General features: G+C 40.9%; 1 protein-coding gene across 6 annotated transcripts in view; it reads left to right on the top strand.

Moving 5' to 3' along the window:
* dock3 (dedicator of cytokinesis 3) overlaps positions 1 to 16740 on the top strand; it is a 1242443-nt gene extending 1225703 nt beyond the window's left edge. For 5 of the 6 annotated variants that reach the window (XM_059649508.1, XM_059649506.1, XM_059649505.1 and 2 more), the window contains 3 exons: positions 728 to 850; positions 7169 to 7251; positions 12019 to 16740. In XM_059649508.1, coding sequence (XP_059505491.1) covers positions 728 to 850; positions 7169 to 7251; positions 12019 to 12510 — 698 coding nt within the window. In that variant the 3' untranslated portion in view covers positions 12511 to 16740. The remainder of the gene's footprint in view (positions 1 to 727; positions 851 to 7168; positions 7252 to 12018) is intronic. The other variant, XM_059649507.1, reaches the window with a different exon arrangement.
* Positions 16741 to 23208: the final 6468 nt, after the last annotated feature.

Raw genomic sequence — 23208 nt, 5'->3', positions numbered from 1 at the left:
GTGGACACAGATACTGCTGTCTTTACTGTTTTGCTCTGATGTTGCTTTATTACTTTGATTTTAATTATTCTTGTCATTCATCGAGATTTTCATCAACTTCCTATGTAAATACATCTGGTGCATATGATATATATACTCAAAGAAGATCTGATGTTCTGATGAAGGGTCTAGGCCCGAAATGTCAGCTTTTGTGCTTCTAAGATGTCGCTCGGCCTGCTGTGTTCATCCAGCTCCACACTTTGTTATCTCATTTACTCAAAGAACATATTCACTTTTCCATTGGAGAATATATTTTCAGAGTTGTGCTTCATGTTTATTTCCTGCCTCTGATTCATTATCATATCTATCTGCATTGAAGAACTCAAGTTGCTTCTCCTCATTCATTGTGGCTAATTGTGAAATGATGCTTGTTGTACCAAGTAGGTGCAACTCGATCAAACCAGGATGTTCCCAGGGAATGGGAAGGTCATTATCACAGTGAATTGGGTTGTGTATCTCAGGGTCCTGTCAGCTTTGTTTGTTGTGCATCACAGTTAAACATAGTTAAAAGACGTGCCAGCTGACTCCTAGCTCTCTTTCAGTGTCTACCTCAGCAAGTATTTTCCCATCCATCAGGAATATGTGGTTCCTAGTTTTTTTTATTTCCACTGCGCATTATCTTTCATTTTTCTGCACCAAACTTTACTTTAGGTACATGTTGACTGATGTTGGTTTCACTGTGTTTCAGCGGTGCCAGCAGCTCCCAGTAGTTGGAGTTTAGACAGTGGAACCAGGGACACAATACCATTCCTCACAGCACATGTGGGCACGATTATGGCACCCCCAGTACCACCTCGATCATTGCCACCTGGTAAGTAGAAATCCACACCCCTCTGTTGGAATGGCCTGGTAGTGGAAAGTTAGCTCAATATTAGCTGTAATATAAGTGATGGTTAGGGAAACAATATTACTACAACTTGCTCGTTACTTAGGTAGAAACACAGAAAATTCAGGCCCAGTGGGATGTCAAGCCATCACATCTGTGCAGGTGATCCAGCCTAATTCCACTTTTCAGCTCTTGGTCAATAGTCATGTAGGTAACAGCACTTCAAGTGCATATCCAAGTTTTTTTCTGACTTTTACCATACGCATTACCCGAAGGAGAGAAAGAAATTCTCCTCGACTGTCCTCTAATTTTTCTATCAAATATGCTGAACCTGACCATAGGCAGTACTGGCTATTACTATTTTGAACGACTGGTTGACATTTATGATTGGGTGGAATATGCAATGTTGTCCTTGGCATGCAGATGTTGCTGGCATGGCCAATATTTATTTCCCATCCTTAATTGTCCAAAGGGCAGTTAAGAGTCAACCACATTTCTACAGTGAGTAACATGGGGGTTATCACACGGATTTGTTTGATCCTAGTCCAGATAATGCAAAGACACTCCTTCTAAGCTACCCTTAGCTTCTAGATGTCACTGCTGCACGTGGACCGCAAAGACCCATGCAGCTCAAAAGAAAATTAAGAAGGATACTACCATGCACCTCTTCCACTATCTTCACTTTCTTCGGGCCCTATCTGGCAATTTATCTAGCGTCTTTAAAAAAAAGTAACCATGATGCGGTTGAGGTGTTAGCCTGTTATGTTACCTTCCTTTCCCCTTCGTGGCCTTCTTTTATAGCTATTCGCCTATCTCTCACTCTTTTAATTTTTTCCTGAACCTTTCTGAAGTTTCTGGCCTGACTTCATCTCATTAAATATAATGACCATTCCTGGGTTATCTTAAAACTTACAAGTATGGTTCTGAATTGCTCTCAGTTCCCAGCGTCTTTGTCACATACTGCAAGTTTAAGACAATTGACCCCTCTTTGGTCACTCAAACCGTTATGGGTTTTGCTGTCCCTGGTATAGCTTCTGAACTTGTTTTGGTTCCTGTCTTCCCTGCCAGTTGCTGCTAGCTTTCTTTAGTCTTCTCAGTTTCTCTGGGCTGTCCTTTTCTGGCTGTGGTGTACATTATGCTAACCGCTAAATCAACCCCCAATCAGATATCCATCATTGGCATTAGTAACCTTACGATATCCCTGCTGACACTAATCTTATAACAAGTTCACTGGTTTTTGGAAGACACTATTGAAGGATCCTTGGTGAATTTCTGCAGTGCATCCATAAATGGTACACATTGCTGCTACTGAGTGTTAGTGGTGGATGGACTAGATGCTTGTGGATCTGATGCCAATCGAGTATACTGCTCTGTCCTGAATGGTGTCAAGCTTCTTGAGTGTTGTTGGAGCTGCAGTCAACTAGGATGTACAGTCATACAGCATGGAAACAGACCCTCCCCACATATTTGATTACATACCCACACCTACACCCACACACCACACCCCACAAAACTATAGCAGAAATGCTGTCTCATCTATACTTAATCTGATGAAAAGTCATCTAGACTAAAATGTTAGCTAGCTGTCTCTCCATGGATGCTTTCTGACCCGCTGTGATCTCTAGCATTGGTTGTTTTCAATATATTCCATCACACTGCCAGATCCCACTGTGCTGCACTTTTTCGGAGTCTTTCTCCACATAAGTAATAGTTTGCCTTTTGATTCTTCTTACCAAAGTGCATGACCTCACACTTTACATTAAACTCGATCTGCTAGGTTTATGCCCTCTAATTCACTCTATCTATATTTCCTTGCAGATTCCTTATATCCTCATAATGTACCCTCACCTCAAATTTGAATACATTATACTCTGCTCCATTCAAGTCATTCATATAGACAGTTTAAAAAATGAGGCCCTTGGCACACTATCCATTATGTCTTTCCAACCTGAATAAGACTGATTAATCCTATCTCTCTGCTATTGACTATTAACCAACCCTCAATTCATGCTATTACCCCAATAATATTAGCACCTATCTTATCCAGTAACATTTGTGTGTCACATTGTTGAAAGCCTTCTGAAAATCCTGTTATACTACATTTACCGACTTCTTTTATCAACTCTGCTTGTTATATCCTCAAAATGCCCTAGCAAATTTGTCAAACATGAAAGCATGATCTTAATGAATAGATTAAAATGATCTCCTATTAATCTCATTAATATGGACTCTAGTATTTTCCCAACAACTGTTGAGTAAACTGGTCTATTGGTCCTGCTTTCTGACTAAATCAAAGTGGATTTGGAGGGGAAATAAAGCGCTGTATATAAAAGCCTTTTATTTCTTTTATACCCAGAAATAAGCGACCTGTCCCATTACTAAAATTATCAATGATTTTCTTATTGTTTTTATTAACTTTTTTTTCTTTATTAACCTATTTTTCTCATCAACCTGTTCAGTGATGTTATTACATACCTCTGGAGTAGATGGGGCTTGAACTTGGGTGTCCTGACTCAGGGACTCTACCACTGCAACATTTTTTATTATTAACCTATTTTCTAATCAATCCTTAATACACACCTCTGGAGCAGGCGGGACTTTAATCCAGGTCTCCCTGGTCCAGGGCAGGGACACTACCAATACACCTCTTGATTAAACTGTTCAGAGATGTTCACATCTCTGGAGCAGGTGGGATTTGAACCTGGGTCTACTGGTCTGAGGGTTGGGACTGTGCCACTGAAGGGTCAGGTGATGGGTTCCAGCTAGGCAGGCCATTGCCTGTACCATGGAAACTCATACTCAATCTCCATGAGGAAATTACTTCGTGATTCCCCATGGGGCTTGCAGGGTTTTCACATAAGGTAACCACATCCTCATAATATCCATCAAATCATATCCATATGTATGTTGTCAGATCATTTATTGTTACAAATGTGTGCATTCAGATAAAGAACCTTAAGCTTTGAATTCTTATCATTATTACTCTCCTATTTTCTGCTGCACTCTTCTGTACTTACTTTCTACCGTTGTCAAATTTTGATTGTTATATGCCTTTTCAGTATTGTCCACTTATGTTTTCTTGTTTCTTTTTGATTTAACAATGAACCTAAGTAATAATAGGTTTGAATCCCAGCACTGCAGATGGTAGAATCTGAATTCAGTAAAAATCGGAAATTGAGTTCTAACGATCACAGTGAAACCACTGTCAATTGCTGGGAAAAGCCACCTGGTTCACTAATGTTCTCTAGAGAAAGTAACTGGCATTTTTACCTATTCTGACCTACTTGTGACTTCAGGTCCACAGTAATGTGTTTGACTCTTAACTGCCCTCTGGGTAATTAGGGAGGAGCAATAAATACCAGCCTAGTCACTGAGACTCACATTCCATGAAGGAATTTTAAAAAGAAACCTTCTCTGTAATCTTAGTCATGATTCGCCAGGACACTTATCAAGAATGGTTCAAATGAAGCCCATGCCAAAGGAACAGCTGTTCCTTTCCCCAGTACAGCTGCTAGTGCCCCATGAATCAGAATCCATTGCTCCTACATATTTACCCCTCTAAACTTATCTAACCTATGCCAATTTGCATGTGATTTGGGTATTAGTCTGGAGATTATTACCTTGTATTTTACATTTTAATTTAGTCCCAAACTGCTGATAATCCCTTTGCAGAACCTCTTTCTGAGTGCTGCCTAGGTCATTAGTACCATGACATCAGCATTCCTCCGCTACTATCTTGTTCCTTTCCAGCCCAAAAGAGATGTCTTGAACCTTGGTACCAGTGTGGCAACAAAGCCTTCAGATCTTTCTACCTTTGCTACAGACAACAGCATCTATTTCCTCTAACTATGCTATTTCCTGTAACTACTCCATTTTTCTTTCCTTTCCCCCCTCTTGAATAATGCTCTGGTCAGTTTGCTCATCCTCCCTATATTTTGTAACCTCGTCAATATTGGAATAAAGAACTTTGCACCTATTAGGCAAGAGATTGGCTGAGACTTCTCCAGAGCTAATTCCTTTATGTCCCTGACCACAGACCGAGTTTGGTGCAATTCATCTAAAGGGCATGACTGACTCCTGGAAACAATGTACAATATATTATATCTGGAGAGTACAGACAAGAAACATAAAATATTTAACAATGAAATTAATTAATTGGATAGAATAGAGGTGGCTGGCAGGAAATGTGTCACACTGATGCGTCACACAGTTCACAGTGCAGATTCCAGCTCATCAGCTATGAGCTGAAGTTCCTTAAGCAACCAGCACTAGCTACAATTGCGGTCACTGTGAATCACACTGGCATTCACCAGCTCCAGATTCACTAGAGCTGTAACACATTTCCTGCCAGCCACCTCTATTCTATCCAATTAATTAATTTCATTGTTAAATATTTTATGTTTCTTGCCTGTACACTCCAGATATAATAACATCTTCTTACTGAAACAAAGTGACCAATGGAAAGGCACGGTAGAAGAAATCACCAATCACTTACCTGTTTACCTGTAATATCACACTTTAGCACTTACAGGAACAAACAAGGTGAAAGGGCTCTCTGACACCAATTTTTTACTTCTGCCATTGCTGCATTTCTCATGTAGGTCCACTCTCCTCTCATCACCTTTTTAGTCTTTTAGTTTAAAATTTCCCTGACTCGGTATGGGTGTGAGATTCCAGAACTCATCTTTAGACTACCACTTAATTTAAATATGCAGTCCTGTTGGCTATGTCAGTCCTCTTTTAAAAATCATGTCAGAATTAAACTTTGATATATCCATAGATGATTCAGGGTTATGATTTGTGGTCATGACAATGGAAGAGGATTGTCAGTTATCCAATGAGATTTTACTATTTGGGGTTTGTATGTGAGATGCTGTAAGGTAACCTGTACAGTTATGATTAGATTCCCTACAGTGTGGAAACAGGCCCTTCGGCCCAACAAGTCCACACCACCCCTTGAAGCATCCCACCCAGACCCATCCCCCTATAATCCACAAACCCCTGAACACTACGGGCAATTTAGCATGGCCAATCCGCCTAGCCTGCACATCTTTGGACTGTGGGAGGAAACTGGAGCACCTGGAGGAAACCCACGCAGACACGGGGAGAATGTGCATGTGCAAACTCCACACACACAGTCACCCGAGGCGGGAATTGAGCCCGGGTCCCTGGCGCTGTGAGGCTAACCACTGAGCCACCATGCCGCCCCTAAATGTAATTTTGTCAGTGATGATGATGATCCAATATTGATGATTTTTGAGAAAGTTGCCTTCGCTACATGTGACTGTTCTAAAATAAACAGAAACAGAAAATGCAAGAAACACTAAGCAGATCACCAAACACAAAATATCCAACTTTTGTTTTCTTCTTCCATAAATGCTCCCTAGTCTGCTGCTTTCTACCATTTTCTACTGGCATTTCCTGCATTTGCAGAAGAGGTGTAAAATTAATACTTTCGGTCAATATCAAAGTAGGCATCATGGTTAACCCTGAGCAGAACAGCTTCTGAAAGCAGCAGTTCTGAGGAAGAGTCAGCGGACCCGATAAATTAACTCTGATATTTTCTTCACAGATGCCGCCAGACCTGCTGAGTTCTTCCAGCAACTTTTGTTTTTGTTTCTTTAAGCAGGCAAATTGGGTAAATAGATGTCAGATATAAGAAACCACTTAGAGGAAACATTCTGGAAGGAAAAGAAAGAAGATTATACTGAATTGTTAAAATTTTAAAAACAGAAAAGAGCAAAGAAATCTTTTAAAAGGGGAAAAGAATCGATAATTTAATTTTTTACAAGTTTTTAGAAGGCAGAAACATAAAAGTAACACTAAGTAGGATATGGCGTTGTGTCTTCAGTACTCTGATATAGGAAAGCAGCCAAAACATGGAACGTACAAATACAAAACAGAATTATTAATGACGGCACCAGGAATTTGAGGTTTTTATGAGAGGAGATTGGAACAAGGGAGGGGGAAGTTTGGGAAAAAATTTTATTGTTAGGTCACCAAATTGCAAACAATGGGGGCTGGGGAAGCAGAAGAGACTGTTAATTTTGAGGGAAAATGAATAAATATTTGAAAAGGGAAGAAAACACAGGAATAGATTAACAGGGTAGCTGTTTGGGAGTTGCTGTCAAGTCAATGGACAGAACTTCCTCTCATGATGTAAAATTTGAAGATTCCAGGTTATGATGTTGGTAAATTTTTTCTGGTGATGGTGAAGATGGTAATGATGGAAATAATTAACGTTAATTGTAATGATATAGCTGATAGTTTGATATGCATTAAATCTTCTCTTTGTTTACATAGGTCATTTTACTATGAATTTTGATCCCTTCCTTCATCAGATCAGTGATATACCACCTGCCTTGCCTGCACGAACCCTACGCAAAGTAAGTATTGTACAATTGGTCAATGTTAACTTGGGCACCTCCAAAAAAAGAGAAACATTTGTTCAACAATGAATTGATCTTTTCATGGAAGCATTTGTGAGCTTTAGCTGTGGTACTGAAATCTAATTAAGGTAATGGAGTGATTATCCATAATACCAAAACGGCCACAGCACATGTACAGACACAGCCCTTGACGTAGCCTAACATCTATTGTTGGAAAAATATTGGAATCAATTATTAAAGAAGCCGCAGCAGAATATTTGTAAAATCATAATCTAATCAAGCAGAGCTAGCGTGGATTCATGAAAGGGAAATCATGCCTGACTAATTTATTACAGTTTTTCAGGAAAGTCTCAACCAGAGAGGATAGAGGGGAATCAGTAGATATGTGTATTTGGACTTCCAGAAGGGGGGGTAAGAGGTTCTTTTACAAATTGGCGTTCCATTAGCAGTGCGGTTCTAATGGGATCACTGCTTAGACCACAATTACAATATATATTAATGACTTGAGGAAGGAAATGAATGAACTGCAGCCAAATCTGCTGACAACACAGAAATAGGTAGCAAGGCAGGTTGTGAGACGAGTACAAACAGTCTACAGGGAGATATTGATAGGTTAAGTAAGTGGGCAAAAAGTTGACAAATGGAGTATAATGTGGGAAAATGCAAAGATTTTCATTTGAAAGAGACAACAAGCCTTACTGCGATTGTACAAAGTGCTGCTGGTGAGACCACATCTGCAGTGCTGTGAACAGTTTTGGTCGGCTTATTTATGGGAAAATATAATTTCATTCAAGGTGGTTCAGAGAAGGTTCACTAGGATATGATCCCTGGTATGGAGGAATTGTGTTCTGGGAATACACTAAACAGATTAGGACTCTACTCACTGGAGTTTAGAAAAATGAGGTGATCTCATTGAAACACATAGGATTCTTAAGGGGCTTGGCAGGTTAAATGCTGAGGGAATGTTTCCCTCGTGGGAGAGTCAAGGACCACAGGACATTGTTCAAAATAAAGGGGCACCAATTTAAGGTTGAGATAAAGAGGAATTTAACATATTAGAAGGTTGCAATTCTTTGGAACACCTTGCCACAGAGAGTTGTAGGAGCAGAGTTTGTATATTTAAGGCAGAGATAGATACACTCTTGATCAGTAGGAGGAATCAAAGGTTACAGGGCAAGTGCAGGAATGTGGACATGATCGTACTGAATAGTAGAACAAGCTTAAGGGCCAAATGGCCTAGTCTGTTCCTATTTCTTATGGTTTTATCAGCTGGCTGCAACAGGACAGGCTGTCAGAAATATCTGCGCTTGCACTGATGACTTCATCACATACAGAGACAGTGATGCCATAATGAGGATGGACATCAGGGAGACAAAGGCCCAGCCACAGCCATGAGACCATAAGATATGGGTGCAAAATTAGGCGATTCAACCCATCAAGTCTGGTCTGTCATTCAATCATGGCCGATATGTTTCTCAACTCCATTCTCCTGTCATCTCCATAACCCTTGATCAGTTTACCAATCAAGAACCTATTAATCTCAAATGCACTCAATAATTTGGCGTCCACAGCCCTCTACAGCAATGTGTTCTACAGATTCACCATCCTCTGGCTGAAGAAATTCCTCATCTCAGTTCTAAACGGTTATTCCTGAGGCTCTGCCCTCACGTCCTAGTCTCTCCTAGTGGAAACATCTTCTCGGCATCCACTCCATCCAGACCTCTGATTATTCTGAGAGTTTCAATCAGATCCACCCCCCGCCCTCATCCTTCTAAACTCTATTAATACAGACCCAGAATCGTCAACCACTCATCTGATAAGGCCTTCATGCCTGGGATCATTCTTGTAAATCACTTCCCACTCAAATGCCACCATATCTTTCTTTAGATTTAGGGCCCAAAACCACTCTCAATATTCTAAATTCAGTCTGACCAGAATTTTAAGCAGTCTAAGCAGTACATTTCTGCTCACACCTCTAGCCTATCCAAGTCCTTCTGCAGCCTCCCTGCTACCGCTCCAAATCGATGCTGGAAGGCTAGTGATGGGAGATAAGGAAATAGCTGAAGAACTTAATAAATACTTTGTATCAGTCTTCACAGTGGAAGACATGAGTAGTATCCCAGCAATTAAGGAGAGTCAGGGGGCAGAGTTGAGTATGGTAGGCATTACAAAAGATAAAGTGCTAGAAAAGCTAAAGGGTCTAAAAATTGACAAATCTCCTCGCCCCAATGGGCTACATCCTAGAGTTCTAAGGGAGGTGGCTGAGGAAATAGCGGAGGCTTTGGTTGTGATCTTTCAAAAGTCACTGGAGTCAGGGAAAGTCTCAGATAATTGGAAAATCGCTGTTGTAACTCCCTTGTTTAAGAAAGGATCAAGACAAATGATGGAAAATTATAGGCCAATTAGCCTAACTTCAGTTATTGGTAAAATTCTAGAATCCATCGTTAAGGATGAGATTTCTTAATTCTTGGAAGTACAGGGTCGGATTAGAACAAGTCAGCATGAATTTAGTAAGGGGAGGTCATGCCTAACAAACTTGTTAGAATTCTTTGAAGAGGTAACAAGTAGGTTAGACTAGGGAACCCCAGTGGATGTTATCTATCTAGACTTCCAAAAGGCCTTGGATGAGGTGCCTCACGGGAGGCTGCTGAGTAAGGTGAGGGCCCATGGTATTCGAGGTAAGCTACTGGCTTGGATTAAGGATTGGCTGTCTGATAAAAGGCTCTTTTTCAGAATGGCAACCGGTGACAAGTGGTGTTCCACAGGGTTCAGTGTTGGGGCCACAGCTGTTCACTATATATTAATGATCTGGATGAAGGGACTGGGGAATTCTGGTGAAGTTTGACGATGATATGGAGATAGATGGAGAGGCAAGTAGTACTGAGGTGGTGGGGAGGCTGCAGAAAGGTTTAGACAGTTTAGGAGTGGTCCAGGAAATGGCTGATGAAATTCAATGTGAACAAATGCGAGGTCCTGCACTTTGGATAAAAGAATACAGGCATGGACTATTTTCTAAATGGTGAGAAAATTCATAAAGCCAAAGTACAAAGGGATCTAGGAGTGTTAGTCCAGGATTCTCTAAAGGTTAACTTGCAGGTAGAGTCCGTGATTAAGAAGGCGAATGTAATGTTGTCATTTATCTCAAGTGGGTTGGAATATAAAAGCAGTGATGTGCTTCTGAGACTTTATAACGCTCCAGTTAGGCCCCATTTAAAATACTGTGTCCAATTTTGGGCCCTACTCCTCAGGAAGGACATATTGACACTGGAGCGAGTCCAGCGGAGATTCACGCAGATGATCCCTGGAATGATAGGTTTAACGTACAATGAATGGCTGAGGATCCTGGGATTGTATTCATTACAGTTTAGAAGGTTGAGGGGACATCTAATAGAAACTTATAAGATAATGCATGGCTTAGAAAGGGTGGACGCTGGGAAGTTGTTTCCGTTAGGCAGGGAGACTAGGACCCGTGGGCTCAGCCTCAGAATTAGAGAGGGTAAATTTAGAATGGAAATGAGGAGACATTTCTTCAGCCAGAGAGTGGTGGGCCTGTGGAATTCATTGCCATGGAGTGCAGTGGAGGCCGGGATGCTAAATGTTTTCAAGGCAGAGATTGATAAATTCTTGATCTCGCAAGGAATTAAGGGCTATGGGGAGAGAGCAGGGAAGTGGAGGTGAAATGCCCATCAGCCATGATTTAAATGGCGGAGTGGACTTGATGGGCCGAATGGCCTTACTTCCACTCCTATATCTTATGGTCTTACACCTTAACTCTCCCCTCCACCTTTCTTTCTATCATCTGCAGAACATAGCAACAATGCCCTCAGTTCATTCAGCAAGCAGAGTCAAAGGCCAGTGACGAGAATTGTTGCGAGAGAGGGCCCACATGAGTTGGAGAGGGGTGGGTTTGAGGAGGAACGGGGCCACTAGCCTCTATTTCTCATTTTGCGCTTCAATTTTTATGTTTAAAGATCTGAAGAACTTCTCTCCTTGCACTGCTTGCAGATGGTGTTAATATGAGACACTGTTTTCTTATAAATTGATAAATAAAAGAATTAAACTAAAGAATTAACAGACAAGATAGAGCTTTATTTCCCGGATTCAGTCTTGTATTTATATTGTGGCTTTAGAAAGCCAAGACACCCCAAAGTATTTTGAACTGCAACCACTATCATAATGTAGGTAAACATTACACAGCCATAGTAACTTCACAAAGAACATGATAATGACCTGTATCTATGTAGTCATATTTGTTGAGGGATATGAAGTGGCCAGGGCATTAAGATAACTTCCTGCTTCTCTGGCAGTTGTTCTAAGTCATTTGACTGGTCAGTGGTAAACATTAAAATCCTTTGTGTCTTTTAATTATCTAGTCGAGACGGTTTCATTTTTGGTGGTGTTGAAGTAGCTGATCTCAGTTAGAGGAACGATAGCACCAGTACAGTTACCCTTAACACAAGACATGAAGGAAAGGGAAAATCAGCCTTGACATAGTCTTCCCGATTGCTACCCAGTGATCCCACAGCAAATTGTTACAGCAGATTTGACTATAAATATTTTCTAGTCAGTTAAACAGTACTGACATTCAATGTCATTGCTCTGATTTCATTTTGTCACTGACAACTAGCAATGGGACAATCACCTGGCTAGAATGTTCCACCTAAACAAAAGATAAGAGCCTTAACTGTAACAGAAAGAACTGTGAATACTAACTTTTTTCCTCCTTTTCTCCCTTCCTTCTCCCACACGCACACATAATCACAGTCTTCGCTACACCCAATTCCTGCATCACCTACAAGCCCCCACTCAGGTCTTGATGGCAGTAACTCTACTCTGTCTGGCAGCGCAAGCAGCGGGGTGTCCTCTCTGAGTGAAAGCAACTTTGGTCAGTCAACGGAGCCACCACGTACAGACACAACAGATTCCAGTCAGACCTGGAACCCAGAGGAGGATGGAGAAGCCCCTTACATACCAGTAAGGTACAGCCTATCTGAACCAGATGTCATTGAATCAGTGAAAGCTCACCCATGCCGTAGCCACTCTGCTCCCACTGGAGTCATTCTAAAGGAGTCCACAGAGATACCAGCTTTGCCCCCCAAACCATATTATCCCAGACCAACATACAAAGACAATGAAGAAACACCTGAAGAAGAGAGCAGGCCAAAGGCTTTCATGCGCAAACTCTCTCAGTCTGGTCACAGTGGCAAGGAAGAGCAAGCCAAGGTGCCATGGGAACATGGCATCAATCAAGACTAGGCCACAAAAAGGGCTCAAAATTAAGGTGTTCACTGGTTCATCCTACGGGTGTCAGCCACCTCTGTTTATTGTAAACGGATTACATTTCTTTCAGAAACTATTTGCTTTGGACTAATACTTTGTTTCAGTGAGAAGGAAGGCCTGTTTATTTACGGCCTAGCTGCTCTCTGATTGCATTTGCAGTTGGAGGTCCCCGTATGGTGCACTGTTCTGAAAAGGCCTCAACCCTTCAGGTGCAAAACTTCCTGTTGCAATCACACACTTCACTTTGATTATTCGCAAAGTATAGAATGAATGAGGCATCTGATGATTGAGATAGTTGTGAACCCTTATCAAATAAGAATATTAGTCATTTCATTAAAATCATGTCTCTCCTCTTTTTTTCCTTTCTCGATATTCTGGTCAAAGCATTTGATATACCTCCTTACCAGGTCTTCCACTGACTTTTCACATTTACTAAGAATCATAGGTTAAAATGTCACTGAAGTATCATACATCCTGAGTATCATACATCAGAGAGAAGTTAAACTAAATGTCAGGAATGTACATCCGATACTGAAGTAGCATGCAATAGCCCCTCCTCTGTTCAGGTAGGATACATCTAAAGTCAGCATTGAATTTTCTTTAGGCTTAAGATTTTTGTGCTGAAAAACTTCAGGTTAAATCTTTATTAATAATATGGGTCCAGTTAATTCACAAAATGAAAACGTTGACCATTGTTTAATTTTTGGGTTCTTCTTTGGACTGGTCTCAGCTAAATTCTGGTGGAACGGATTAGGGTGATTTTAAAATGTCAATAGCGGCATTTAACCTACCAACCTTGTATTCATTTTTGAAGTGACAACTGTAAGAAATGACTTGCTCACTGAAAGTCAGTCTGGATTTTGCCAGGTCCATTCACTTCCTGACTTCATTACAGTCTTGGTCCAAACATGAACAAAACAGGTGAACTAAAAAGAAAAGAGACTGCCCTTAACATAAAGGCAGCACTTAATTATGTGTGGCATTAAGAAGCTTTTAACAAAACTGGAGTCAGTGGGAAAACTCTCCATTGATTGGAATCATACCTAACACAAAGGAAATGACTGTGGTTATTATGGGCCAACCTCTAAATCCCAAAACATCACTACAGGAGTTTGTTTCTCAGTGTAGTCTCAGCCTAACCATCGATATACAGCAGCTTTATCAGTGACTAATGTCAGAACCTGGGACATTTACTATTCCATAGGAACTAGAATACTATGCGCAGAAAGATCTGACAGCATCCACTCCTAGGCCAACAAAGTAGCAATTAACATTTACATTAGACAAGTGCCATCTCCGACAAGAGAAAATCTAACCATCATTCCTTTACAATTCAATTGCATTACCATCATTGAATCTCTCTATCTGGGGGTTACCACTGACCATAAACTAAACTGAACTAGCCAAAAATTGTGGCTGCAAAAGCAGTTCAGAGGCCAGGTATCCTACAGCGGGTAACTCACCTTTAGACTCCCGAGAGGTTTCCATCATCTACAAAGCACAAATAAGGAGTGTGATGGAACATTCTTCACTTACCTGGATGAGTGCAGCTCCAGCAATACTCAAGAAGCTTGACATCAGTCAGAACAAAGCAGCCTGTCTGACTGACATCACATCCACCACCTCCAATTTCTATTCGCTCCACTACCAACACAATGTCAGCAGTGTGTTCCATCGACAAGATGCACTGAAGCCACTCAACAAGGCTATTTTAACAGCACCTTCTCAAACCTGTGTGACATCTGGCACCTGGAGGGACAAGGGCAACAGATGCATGGGAGTACTACCACCCTCAAGATCTCATCCTAACCATAACATCCTGATTTGGAACTACACTGCTATTCTTCCATACTCTCAGGATCAATGACCTTGAACTCCTTGCCAATTGCATTCTGAACCTTTCTCACAAGGACTGCAGTTTATCACCACTTTCTCAATGGCAAGTAGGATGGGCAATAAATGCCAAACTAGCCAGCACCACCCACACCCTATGAAAGAATTTTTTTAAAAATTATATGGCTGGTACAGCTTCAGGAGTGAATGTAAAAAGTTTGCCATTAATCACTCCAGTTTCCACTAGCTCAATGTTTATTTGCTCTTTACCTGTAGAGAACCATCTGCAGTTTTCACTGGGGTAATTTGTGCTTACTGCCATTTTAAACACAAATGATACTTTCCATATCAATTGTGTAACATGGTCTATACCATCTGGCTTATGTAGGAGCTCAGGGTGTGTCTGGCCTCATGGATTTCATATACCTGAAGATGCAGTGCAATGTAAAAGAATCCTTACAACAGTTATGGAGCTATACATAACTCGTATTTTAAATGATCACTGTGCTAATGCAAGTTTTTGACAGTTTATCTATGAGTAAAAGAATTAGAGGAAGGTTCTGAAGGTGTTTTACAGTGTTTATTAACAATTGAGCTGATGGTTTAATGTTGTAGCAGAAGTGTAAGATAATGTAGATCAAAGTGTGCTATTGAGAGAAAACTGTAAATAAAGCAAGAGACGTGCTAAACGTTGTTCAGAAAGGGATTATATAGGTATTGATTTAAAAAAAGCTAAAAATTTGTTACAAAAGGTGAAAAGAATTGAAAAGTTACTGTATCTGTACATACATCATTCAGTATTCTCATGTCCAACTTACTCTCAATTGATAGTTGTTGGGGGTGGGGAAGAGAACTTGCTGAACACCTACTCCTGAGTGGCCTGAAGTATAAAATTCTAGTTCAAAAACACTATTCTGTATTCTGATGATGGGCCAGTCTTTATGCTGCTACTGTGCTATTCTTCCCATGGTGTAAGGGAGTTAAAAAAAAGTGGGCAGTGAAATTTTCAAACATATGCCAACCATTACCCAATACTGGGATTTCAATTGGAGACATGTGATGGTCAGGGAAAATTTGAAAGGGCTACTAAAGTAGTGAACTATCAGACACATTCATCTTGATCTTCAATGCTACAGGAGAGATGGGCTCACCTGCTAGCATTTATATACGGTATGTGGTCGGCACCTTCAAACATTTGCTCAATGTTTCCACTGGGATGTTTTGCAAGATGAGAAATCTAATCTCAAAAATACAAAATCAATTCATTTTTTGTTCAACCTTAATTTCTGTTCATAAATCGAGTTCCACTGGGGATTGTGTGAAAAAGAAAATGAAGTGTGAAAAGAATTTGTAAAGTAAAAATTACATTTGATGTATAACAGTAACATGTCTCTTAAAAGGCAATGTTCTTATTTAATATTTACCAAGCTATTGCAGTGCTTTCTTCGCAGTACACAAACCCTGGAGTGTGTCCTGTAACTAAAGCATGCCAGATGTATTTTTGTGAGCCTTGTAATTTAACGTCCCGTTTTTCTGTACAGCAGCAATGTTTGAAATGATGGAGTTTAAACTGCCTGTTGTAACCATGGGTTGCTCTGATTTAAGACTTGTCAGCATTATCGCACAGTGATGTGAAGCTGTTTCTCCCCTTTCCAAATTGTGTCTGTCTCTATTGGACCATGTCAATGCCCAAATAATCTTGCTCCTTGTACAGACCTTCCCTTTTGAATGCTGTGTACTTATGAATTTTAAGGAAAGGGCAGAAGGAGAAGGACGAAGGGGTTGAACTGTTGTGTAAAAAGGTTTTTCTGTAGCACTAACATTGTCATTTTTGGCTCTTTACTGCACACCCAGGGCTGTGATTGGCTTGGGCCAAAAAGTTAGCAACTGCAAACATTTACCACATGAATCTGGTTTGGGAAAACATGGTAGGAACTGGAGAGATATATTCAGAGCCAGCCTCTGCCTAGCTTGTTGCTTTGTCAAAAGATGGCTGGCCAGCATGATAGAATGATTTTCAGCCAATCTTCATGAGCGCCAAGGGAAAATTCTTAAAAGCAAATTGGTTTTATGGGCTGGGGTAGGGATGGGTAGAGGGTTAAACAAAAGCACTTGATTATAATGGTAAACAACCTTTTGCCAGACCCATGGTTAGGTTCAATTGTACTCTTAAGAGATTAATTCAACTCCATTCTTTTATTACAGAATTGCCCCTTATTGATATTATAAGGGGACCAGCAAGGGCACATTGGTAAAAATAGGGTTTTATTGTATATATCATGTTAGCATGTCAGAATATGTGACGTGAATTTTAGATGTAAATATTTGCAATTCGTTTTCCTATTCACCAAATTACTGTGATGTGTAATTCCTTAATGCCTATAATTAAAGTCTTGATTTAACAAGTAATTCCTTGCCTGTCTTTGAATTGCAAGCAAAAATGCATGGATTAATAAGCAAAGGCGACATCCCACACTCAAACCTATTGTCATATTATGTAGCACATATACAGTAAGCAGGACCAGTGAACAATAAGATAAACACATTTCAGAATTATTTTGGTTGTTTCTTTGGGGAGCATGTGACTATATCCTTCTGGTCAATTATTTTGACAAATTTTGCTGTCTGACTGACAACTCAGTCGGTCAGATAACAACATGTAAAAGCTGATGATACACATAGAAAAAGTCAGTAAAGTACAAAAGATACCTTTAAAGATGAATATAAGATCGGTTTCTAAGATCCTAGCAACTTATTGCTTCTTGAAGTTTCTCCTTCCAAAGCAGCTGCAATGGCTTCTATCGTGAAAATAGTCCACTTCTACAGGCTAATGTTAACTTGGAAGGTTTTGGGAGAGAGGTTTTCTTGTTCTTCTTTAGTTTTGCAATTACAGCACCTGCAGATTGGCTGGATTCTTTTGGCACATCTGCAGTTAATTTCTGAGTTCCTTCCTCTTTGTGCTCACTAGGCAAAGAACCCTCTCTGGTAACTGTGTTCTTCCTAGATGTCCTGCACCAAAGTGACCCTTACAAACTGTGTTTCACAACCAATGCAAAGTAACTACTATGTTGATATCAAATGAGCCATTGTTCTGCCAGACAAAAATGCTACTCATGTTGAAGTGACTTTGAAATACATTCATGTCCCTGTTCTCTCAGAAGCCTTTACCCCTTTGAGAAGAGACACTGGACATCCCTAATCAAATACTGTACGTTTTAATAATTCCTCATAGGCAGCTCTAAAGATAATGGACTCTGACAATATTTTAAGTCAATCTCTATGAAAACAGCTGTCTGTTTATTAAAGCCTCTCCTATTCCAAGGATCTTTCAACTTAATAAAATGTAGGAGCACAAATAGTTCATTCAACCCACTGAGTCTGCTCCACCATTCAATGAGATTATTACTTTCTTGTCTTTTCACCATACCCTTGACTCCCTTATGGATGGAAAATCTATCACAGCCTTAACGACACATCATCTACGGCCCTCTCCAGTAGGGAATTCCAGATTCACTATCTCAGAAAAGCTTCTGCTCATGTCTATCTTAAATAGGTGACTCTTTACTCTGAGATCATACCCTCTGATCCCAGACACTCTCACAATGGAAAATAATCTTTCTGCATTTACCCTGTAAGTCCCCTAAAAATCTTGTATATTTCAATAAGATTGCCTCTCCTCCTCTTAATTTCCAATGGGTACAAGTCCAACCTACTCAACCTCTCCTCGTATGACAGTCCCTTCATACTTGGGATTAACCTAGTAAACCTCGTCTGAACTGTCTTTAATGGCAGTATATCTTTCCCAAGATAAAGGGAACAAAATTGTTTACAATATTCCAGCTGTGGTGTGACAAGTGCCTTGTGTAGTTTTAGCAAGGCTTCCTTATTTTACACTCCATTCCCTTTGAAATAAAAAACCAACATTCCATTTGTCTTCCAATTATCTGCTGAACTAGGATGCCAGCTTTTTGTGACTGATGCACGAGGACACCCAAATCTTTAGTTTTCTGTGGTCTTTATCCATTTAAGTAAAATTCGATAACTCGTCTTCCTGCCAAAGTGCATAACCTCACATTTTCCCAAATTGTAGTATATTTAGGGTTGGCAATGGCCTGGTGGTATTATCACTGGACTGTTAATCCAGAGACCAAGATAACGTTCTGTATTCGAATCCTGTCACAGCAGATGGTGGAATTTGAATTCAGTTTAAAAAAAACCTGGAATTAAGAATCTAGTGATAACCATGAATCCGTTGCTGATTGTCAGAAAAAGCCATCTGGTTCATTAATGTCCTTTAGGGAAGGAAACTACCATCCTTACCTGGTCTGGCCTACAGCAACTGGATGATGCTGCCTAAAAGCAATGCCCTCATCCCAAGAATGACTAAAGGCAAAAACATCCATCTTCCACTCACTTAACTTATATCCCTCTGCAGACTCTGTGTCATCCTCACCACTTGCCTTCCTGCTAGTTTTCATATCATCCACAATCTTGCCTACAGTACATTCACTTTCCTCATCCAAATCTTTAATAAAAATTGCAAATAAATGTGGCTCCAGCACTGATCCCATAGTACTCCTCAAGTTATAGGCTGCCATCCTGAAAATATCTCTCTTATCAAAAATCTCTGCATTCTATTTGTTAGCCAATCCTCTATCCATGCTAATGTATTATCTCCAACATCATGAGCTCTTACCTTATTAAGCAGCCCATCATGTGGTACCTTTATATCCACTATTTCCACTGTATATCTATCCTGCTTATTATCTCCTTAAATAATTCTAATACACTTGTCAGGCATGATTTTCCCTTCAAGAAATTTTGGTGATAATATGTGTTCTAAATGCTGTACTACTACATCCATTATAATAGTCCCAATAACTGATGTTAACTGGATTATAGTTATGTTTTTTGTCTCCTTCCCTTTTTAACTAAATATGAATATGATCATAATGAGGTACTTCCAGTTCTTGATTAACACTATATGTATTAGTGTAGTGCAGATTGCTGGTTTATCTCAACCTCTCTGACTGCCTGACACTTTTGACAGTTCAGAATCCTTACTCTGAATGACAGCTCAAAGCCACTAATCATCATCTCTTTACTCTTGCTGACTGACTCACATGGCCCTGTCTGGTCTGTGTGACAGCTTACAGCATTTGCTGTCCATGTGACTGACAGTTGATTGCTTTGTTGTTGTTTTGACAGTTTGCAGCTTTTCCTGCCTGGCAGTTCACAGTCATTAGATTCTAACTAACCAACAGGTTATAACTATTGGTGTGTGTGTCCAAGTGTAATTGACAATTTCCTGTCTGCCTGACTGTTCACAGTCCTTTCAGTCAGTAAGAGCTGTGGACTGACTGTTACCAGTGGACTTTTTTTGTCTGATCAAGAGCCTCCATTTCTCGATATGTGACTGCCTGGCAGCTTGCACCCATACTCTTTGTCTGACTTTATTAAGTTATCTGACGACATCACTGATACTGCAACACAGCTGCTCCAAGAGGGAGAGAAGCTCCAAACAGCTTTACATGTTTAAATCTTAGTCTGTTTTTGTTCTGAAAATTTCCATTTTTCATTTTACAAATAATTGATGTACATGCAAAATTACTGTAATCATCTTCAAACTTCTTTCTCTCATTCCCTGATAGTCATTTCAGACCAAAGTCGGCAGCATATTGATATAACAGTTCTGAGTTAATCTAAAGAGAACTGCAGGGCAAGGATGTTTATCCCTTTCTATATTGTGGAATCTCCTGCAAACTTCAAACACTTCCAGTGAATCCCTTTACATATTGACAAAACTCCAGGGGTTGAAAGTTTAGGTTCTGAGGGCAGGGCAAGCACAAAGTCGAGCAGGCATGTAAACGGACCACCAGCTAGCATGCCCATTCCCTGACATCACCTTGCACACAGCACCGAAATTCACATTTGAGTGACTGTTCATCACAAAATATGGGCTTCCGAAACCCGTTTAACCCTCACAACATAATCCTAAAGACTACATGAAAAATTCTGATACAGCTTCTTCTGCAAATTCATAGACCTGGGTCTGAGTAATAACAGAATTTGGTTAAGTGTCAATTTGATGAGTTCATGGAGGGTTTCTGTCCATAAAGCCAAGCCAGACTTTTAATTTTTTTTTTGCAACTTGCCTCATTACCTGTGCACCATGTCCTGTGGTGGCCTGTTCATCATATCCTCCTCCTTGCCATAGGCAAACATACTCCCAGGATAGCCCAGGTCAGCACAACATCTAAAACACAGTTGTTTACCAGATCAAGCACCGTTAGTCCAGAGAACCTCTGCACAGTTGATGTGAATTCCCCTAGAGATGATGGGCAGATGAAAATTAGCATCTTGCATTGCTGACAGGGGCCTGGAGGCCCTGGGGATTGGGTGATGCAGAGGAGCGCTGTCCTCTTTCCTCAGGACCATCAGTGGTGACCACACTTCTAGACATTATCAGCCTGGTCTGAGGTTGCCATCCAGGCCTAATCTATTTCCAAAGTCCAGAGGAATGTTCAGTAATTCAGGAATAATGCCCAGACAAGTGACCACGCTTAAGCTGCTCGGCAGATATTGGGTGCTGCCGTGAGTTATTTTGCTTGGAACTCCATAACATGAAGGATGTTTCCCTTCACTTGACTAAGGTCTCCTCCCCCCAGACTTTGATGCCCATCTAGTGTATTTGCTGCATGCTCTGCTGGCACATGGTGCTGATGTGAGATTAGCACAGCACAGCACAGCAACAAGTCCATTCCTTGACTACTGACCAACAACATTCCTCATAAGTTGCACGGCTGCACAGCCAGTGGGAAGTTTCACGCATATCGACTGATTAGAGCTTCTCACAGGGAAAGGTTGCTGACGACCCGCGAACAACTATGGCAAGCTGCCTGGCTTTGTGACTGCATTGAACAGTCAGTCAAGGCTAAAGTACTGTGACCCTTTAAACTCGGCTGACAAGGCAAAGGGAAAAACAGAGATACTATGAGCAGCCAAGTAGGTGCAAAGTGAATGTGTGGTAAAAGACCAAACAAGGAGCTCTGAGATACCTGGTTATAGCCTGACAGGTCTATCCATTCATGGACAGATTTCCTGTTTGTGTTGTAAGCATACACGGTCAGATCCACCAACGTCAAATTAGTTTTCTTTTCTGACCACTGCCTCCTGCTGGCCAACTGTTACCTAAAGGACGACAGCCAGTGAGCAAGGGAATGTAGAAGGTGAATATAAAACTGCTGATCCCAGAACAGATCGAGGACCTGAAAAGGGAAGAGCATCATTGGGCTGGAATATGGATTGGACTATGGGAGAAGATGGGAGCATCATTGCCCCTCCATTGCTGGTAAATATCTCATCATCAGGTGCGAGGTACTCTCAGTATTGTTGTATGTGGCACAGATCTGGTCTATTCCCTGAGCCACACCACTACAGTCATCTGTACCATCTTCCATTTCATCTTAAGGTCAAAGATGAACCGGGTCCAAAGTGACACCATGTATAAAGGTTCAAACAAGGGGGAAAAGAATGTACCCAACGCCACCCTCATCCTTCATGTGTGGCTAAATCTAGCTGTAGGTAGACCCTCAATATGCAAACACCAAGTGTCACTACATACTAAGGTTCTACCTGTCCCTTGTGGTACAAAGGATGAACGTGGCCTCATTGCCGTGGAACACTCCAAGTAGCTGCATTGTTCCGTATCACTTGTCCCTTATGGAAAGATATGTTACGTGCTGATCTTTGCATAATGCATTTGTGAACAAAGGTGAAGCGTCCTCAAGATCCTGCAGGAAAACAAGCAGGCTGATTCTGTCAGGTGGTGCCCTGAGCAAACTGTCAAAATCATTTGGCAGAATGCCACATTGCCTCAACTTTCCAACAAGCACCAAGACATAGCTTGGCTGGCATTGAGAAGGGCAGTACCTGTGAGATCCTTCATGTCCATCCAGAGGCTCTTTTCTGCCACCGGAAGCTGCCCTTGAAGCAGCTCCAGAGGGTAAGAGACTGTCACAAATCTCCTTCTAAAATGTGCCTATGCAAAGGAAGTCTAGAGAGGTTTACAGTGATTTATGACAAGGCTCATCCCAATCAGCTCTATGATGCAGGACTCTGTGCTCTACGGTCCGTTACCTGGGTTGCACACTGGACAAATATTGAATGTGCCTGGAAGACAACCAACTCAGTGAAACAATCTCTTTGGTCTGCCTGAAATCTGTTGACCTTCCAGTGCAAAGAGTTGACCTCAACCAAGTGGTGCACACTGGCACATTCCGAGGTCCAGGACTACATGCTGAGGGATGCACTAAAGCTTGAGGCAGCTGCCACCAGGACACAGTGGGAAAAGACCATGTCTAAGGTCTTTCTGCAAAGTACAACAGGGGTCTACCAGTGCCTCAAATACAGGTAAATAGTAATAAGCGAGAAATGCCTTTGGGTTTGTTGAAATTTTAGAGAAAGACAAATGTTTGTTTGTTCTCCATATGCAAAGACCGTGTAGAATCAAACTGCTTTATTAACTGTGTATGTACATAATTTTGTTTTATGAATAAAGTACATTTTTGCAAGAAAAAGATTAAGCAATGTGCTCCAAGACAGGCTCTGTTCCAATCCATTAGCTGGGTTTCCTGCCCTTAAGTGGAAAGTATCCTGAAGTAGTATCCTGCTTCACTGATTCAAGTTGTACGGAGAGGCACCCAGCCCCCCTCCCCGACACCTTCACCGTACATTTGCAAATACAATCTAACCTCATTCAATTATCATCCTATCAACAAATCACAATGCAAAAGAATTAGGATATCAATATAAAATGCCTAAATTCATTCCCATTCCGAA

This window comes from Stegostoma tigrinum, chromosome 11, assembly GCF_030684315.1.
Source record: "Stegostoma tigrinum isolate sSteTig4 chromosome 11, sSteTig4.hap1, whole genome shotgun sequence".
Lineage (NCBI taxonomy): Eukaryota > Metazoa > Chordata > Chondrichthyes > Orectolobiformes > Stegostomatidae > Stegostoma > Stegostoma tigrinum.
This window is presented reverse-complemented; position numbering and strand designations above follow the sequence as displayed.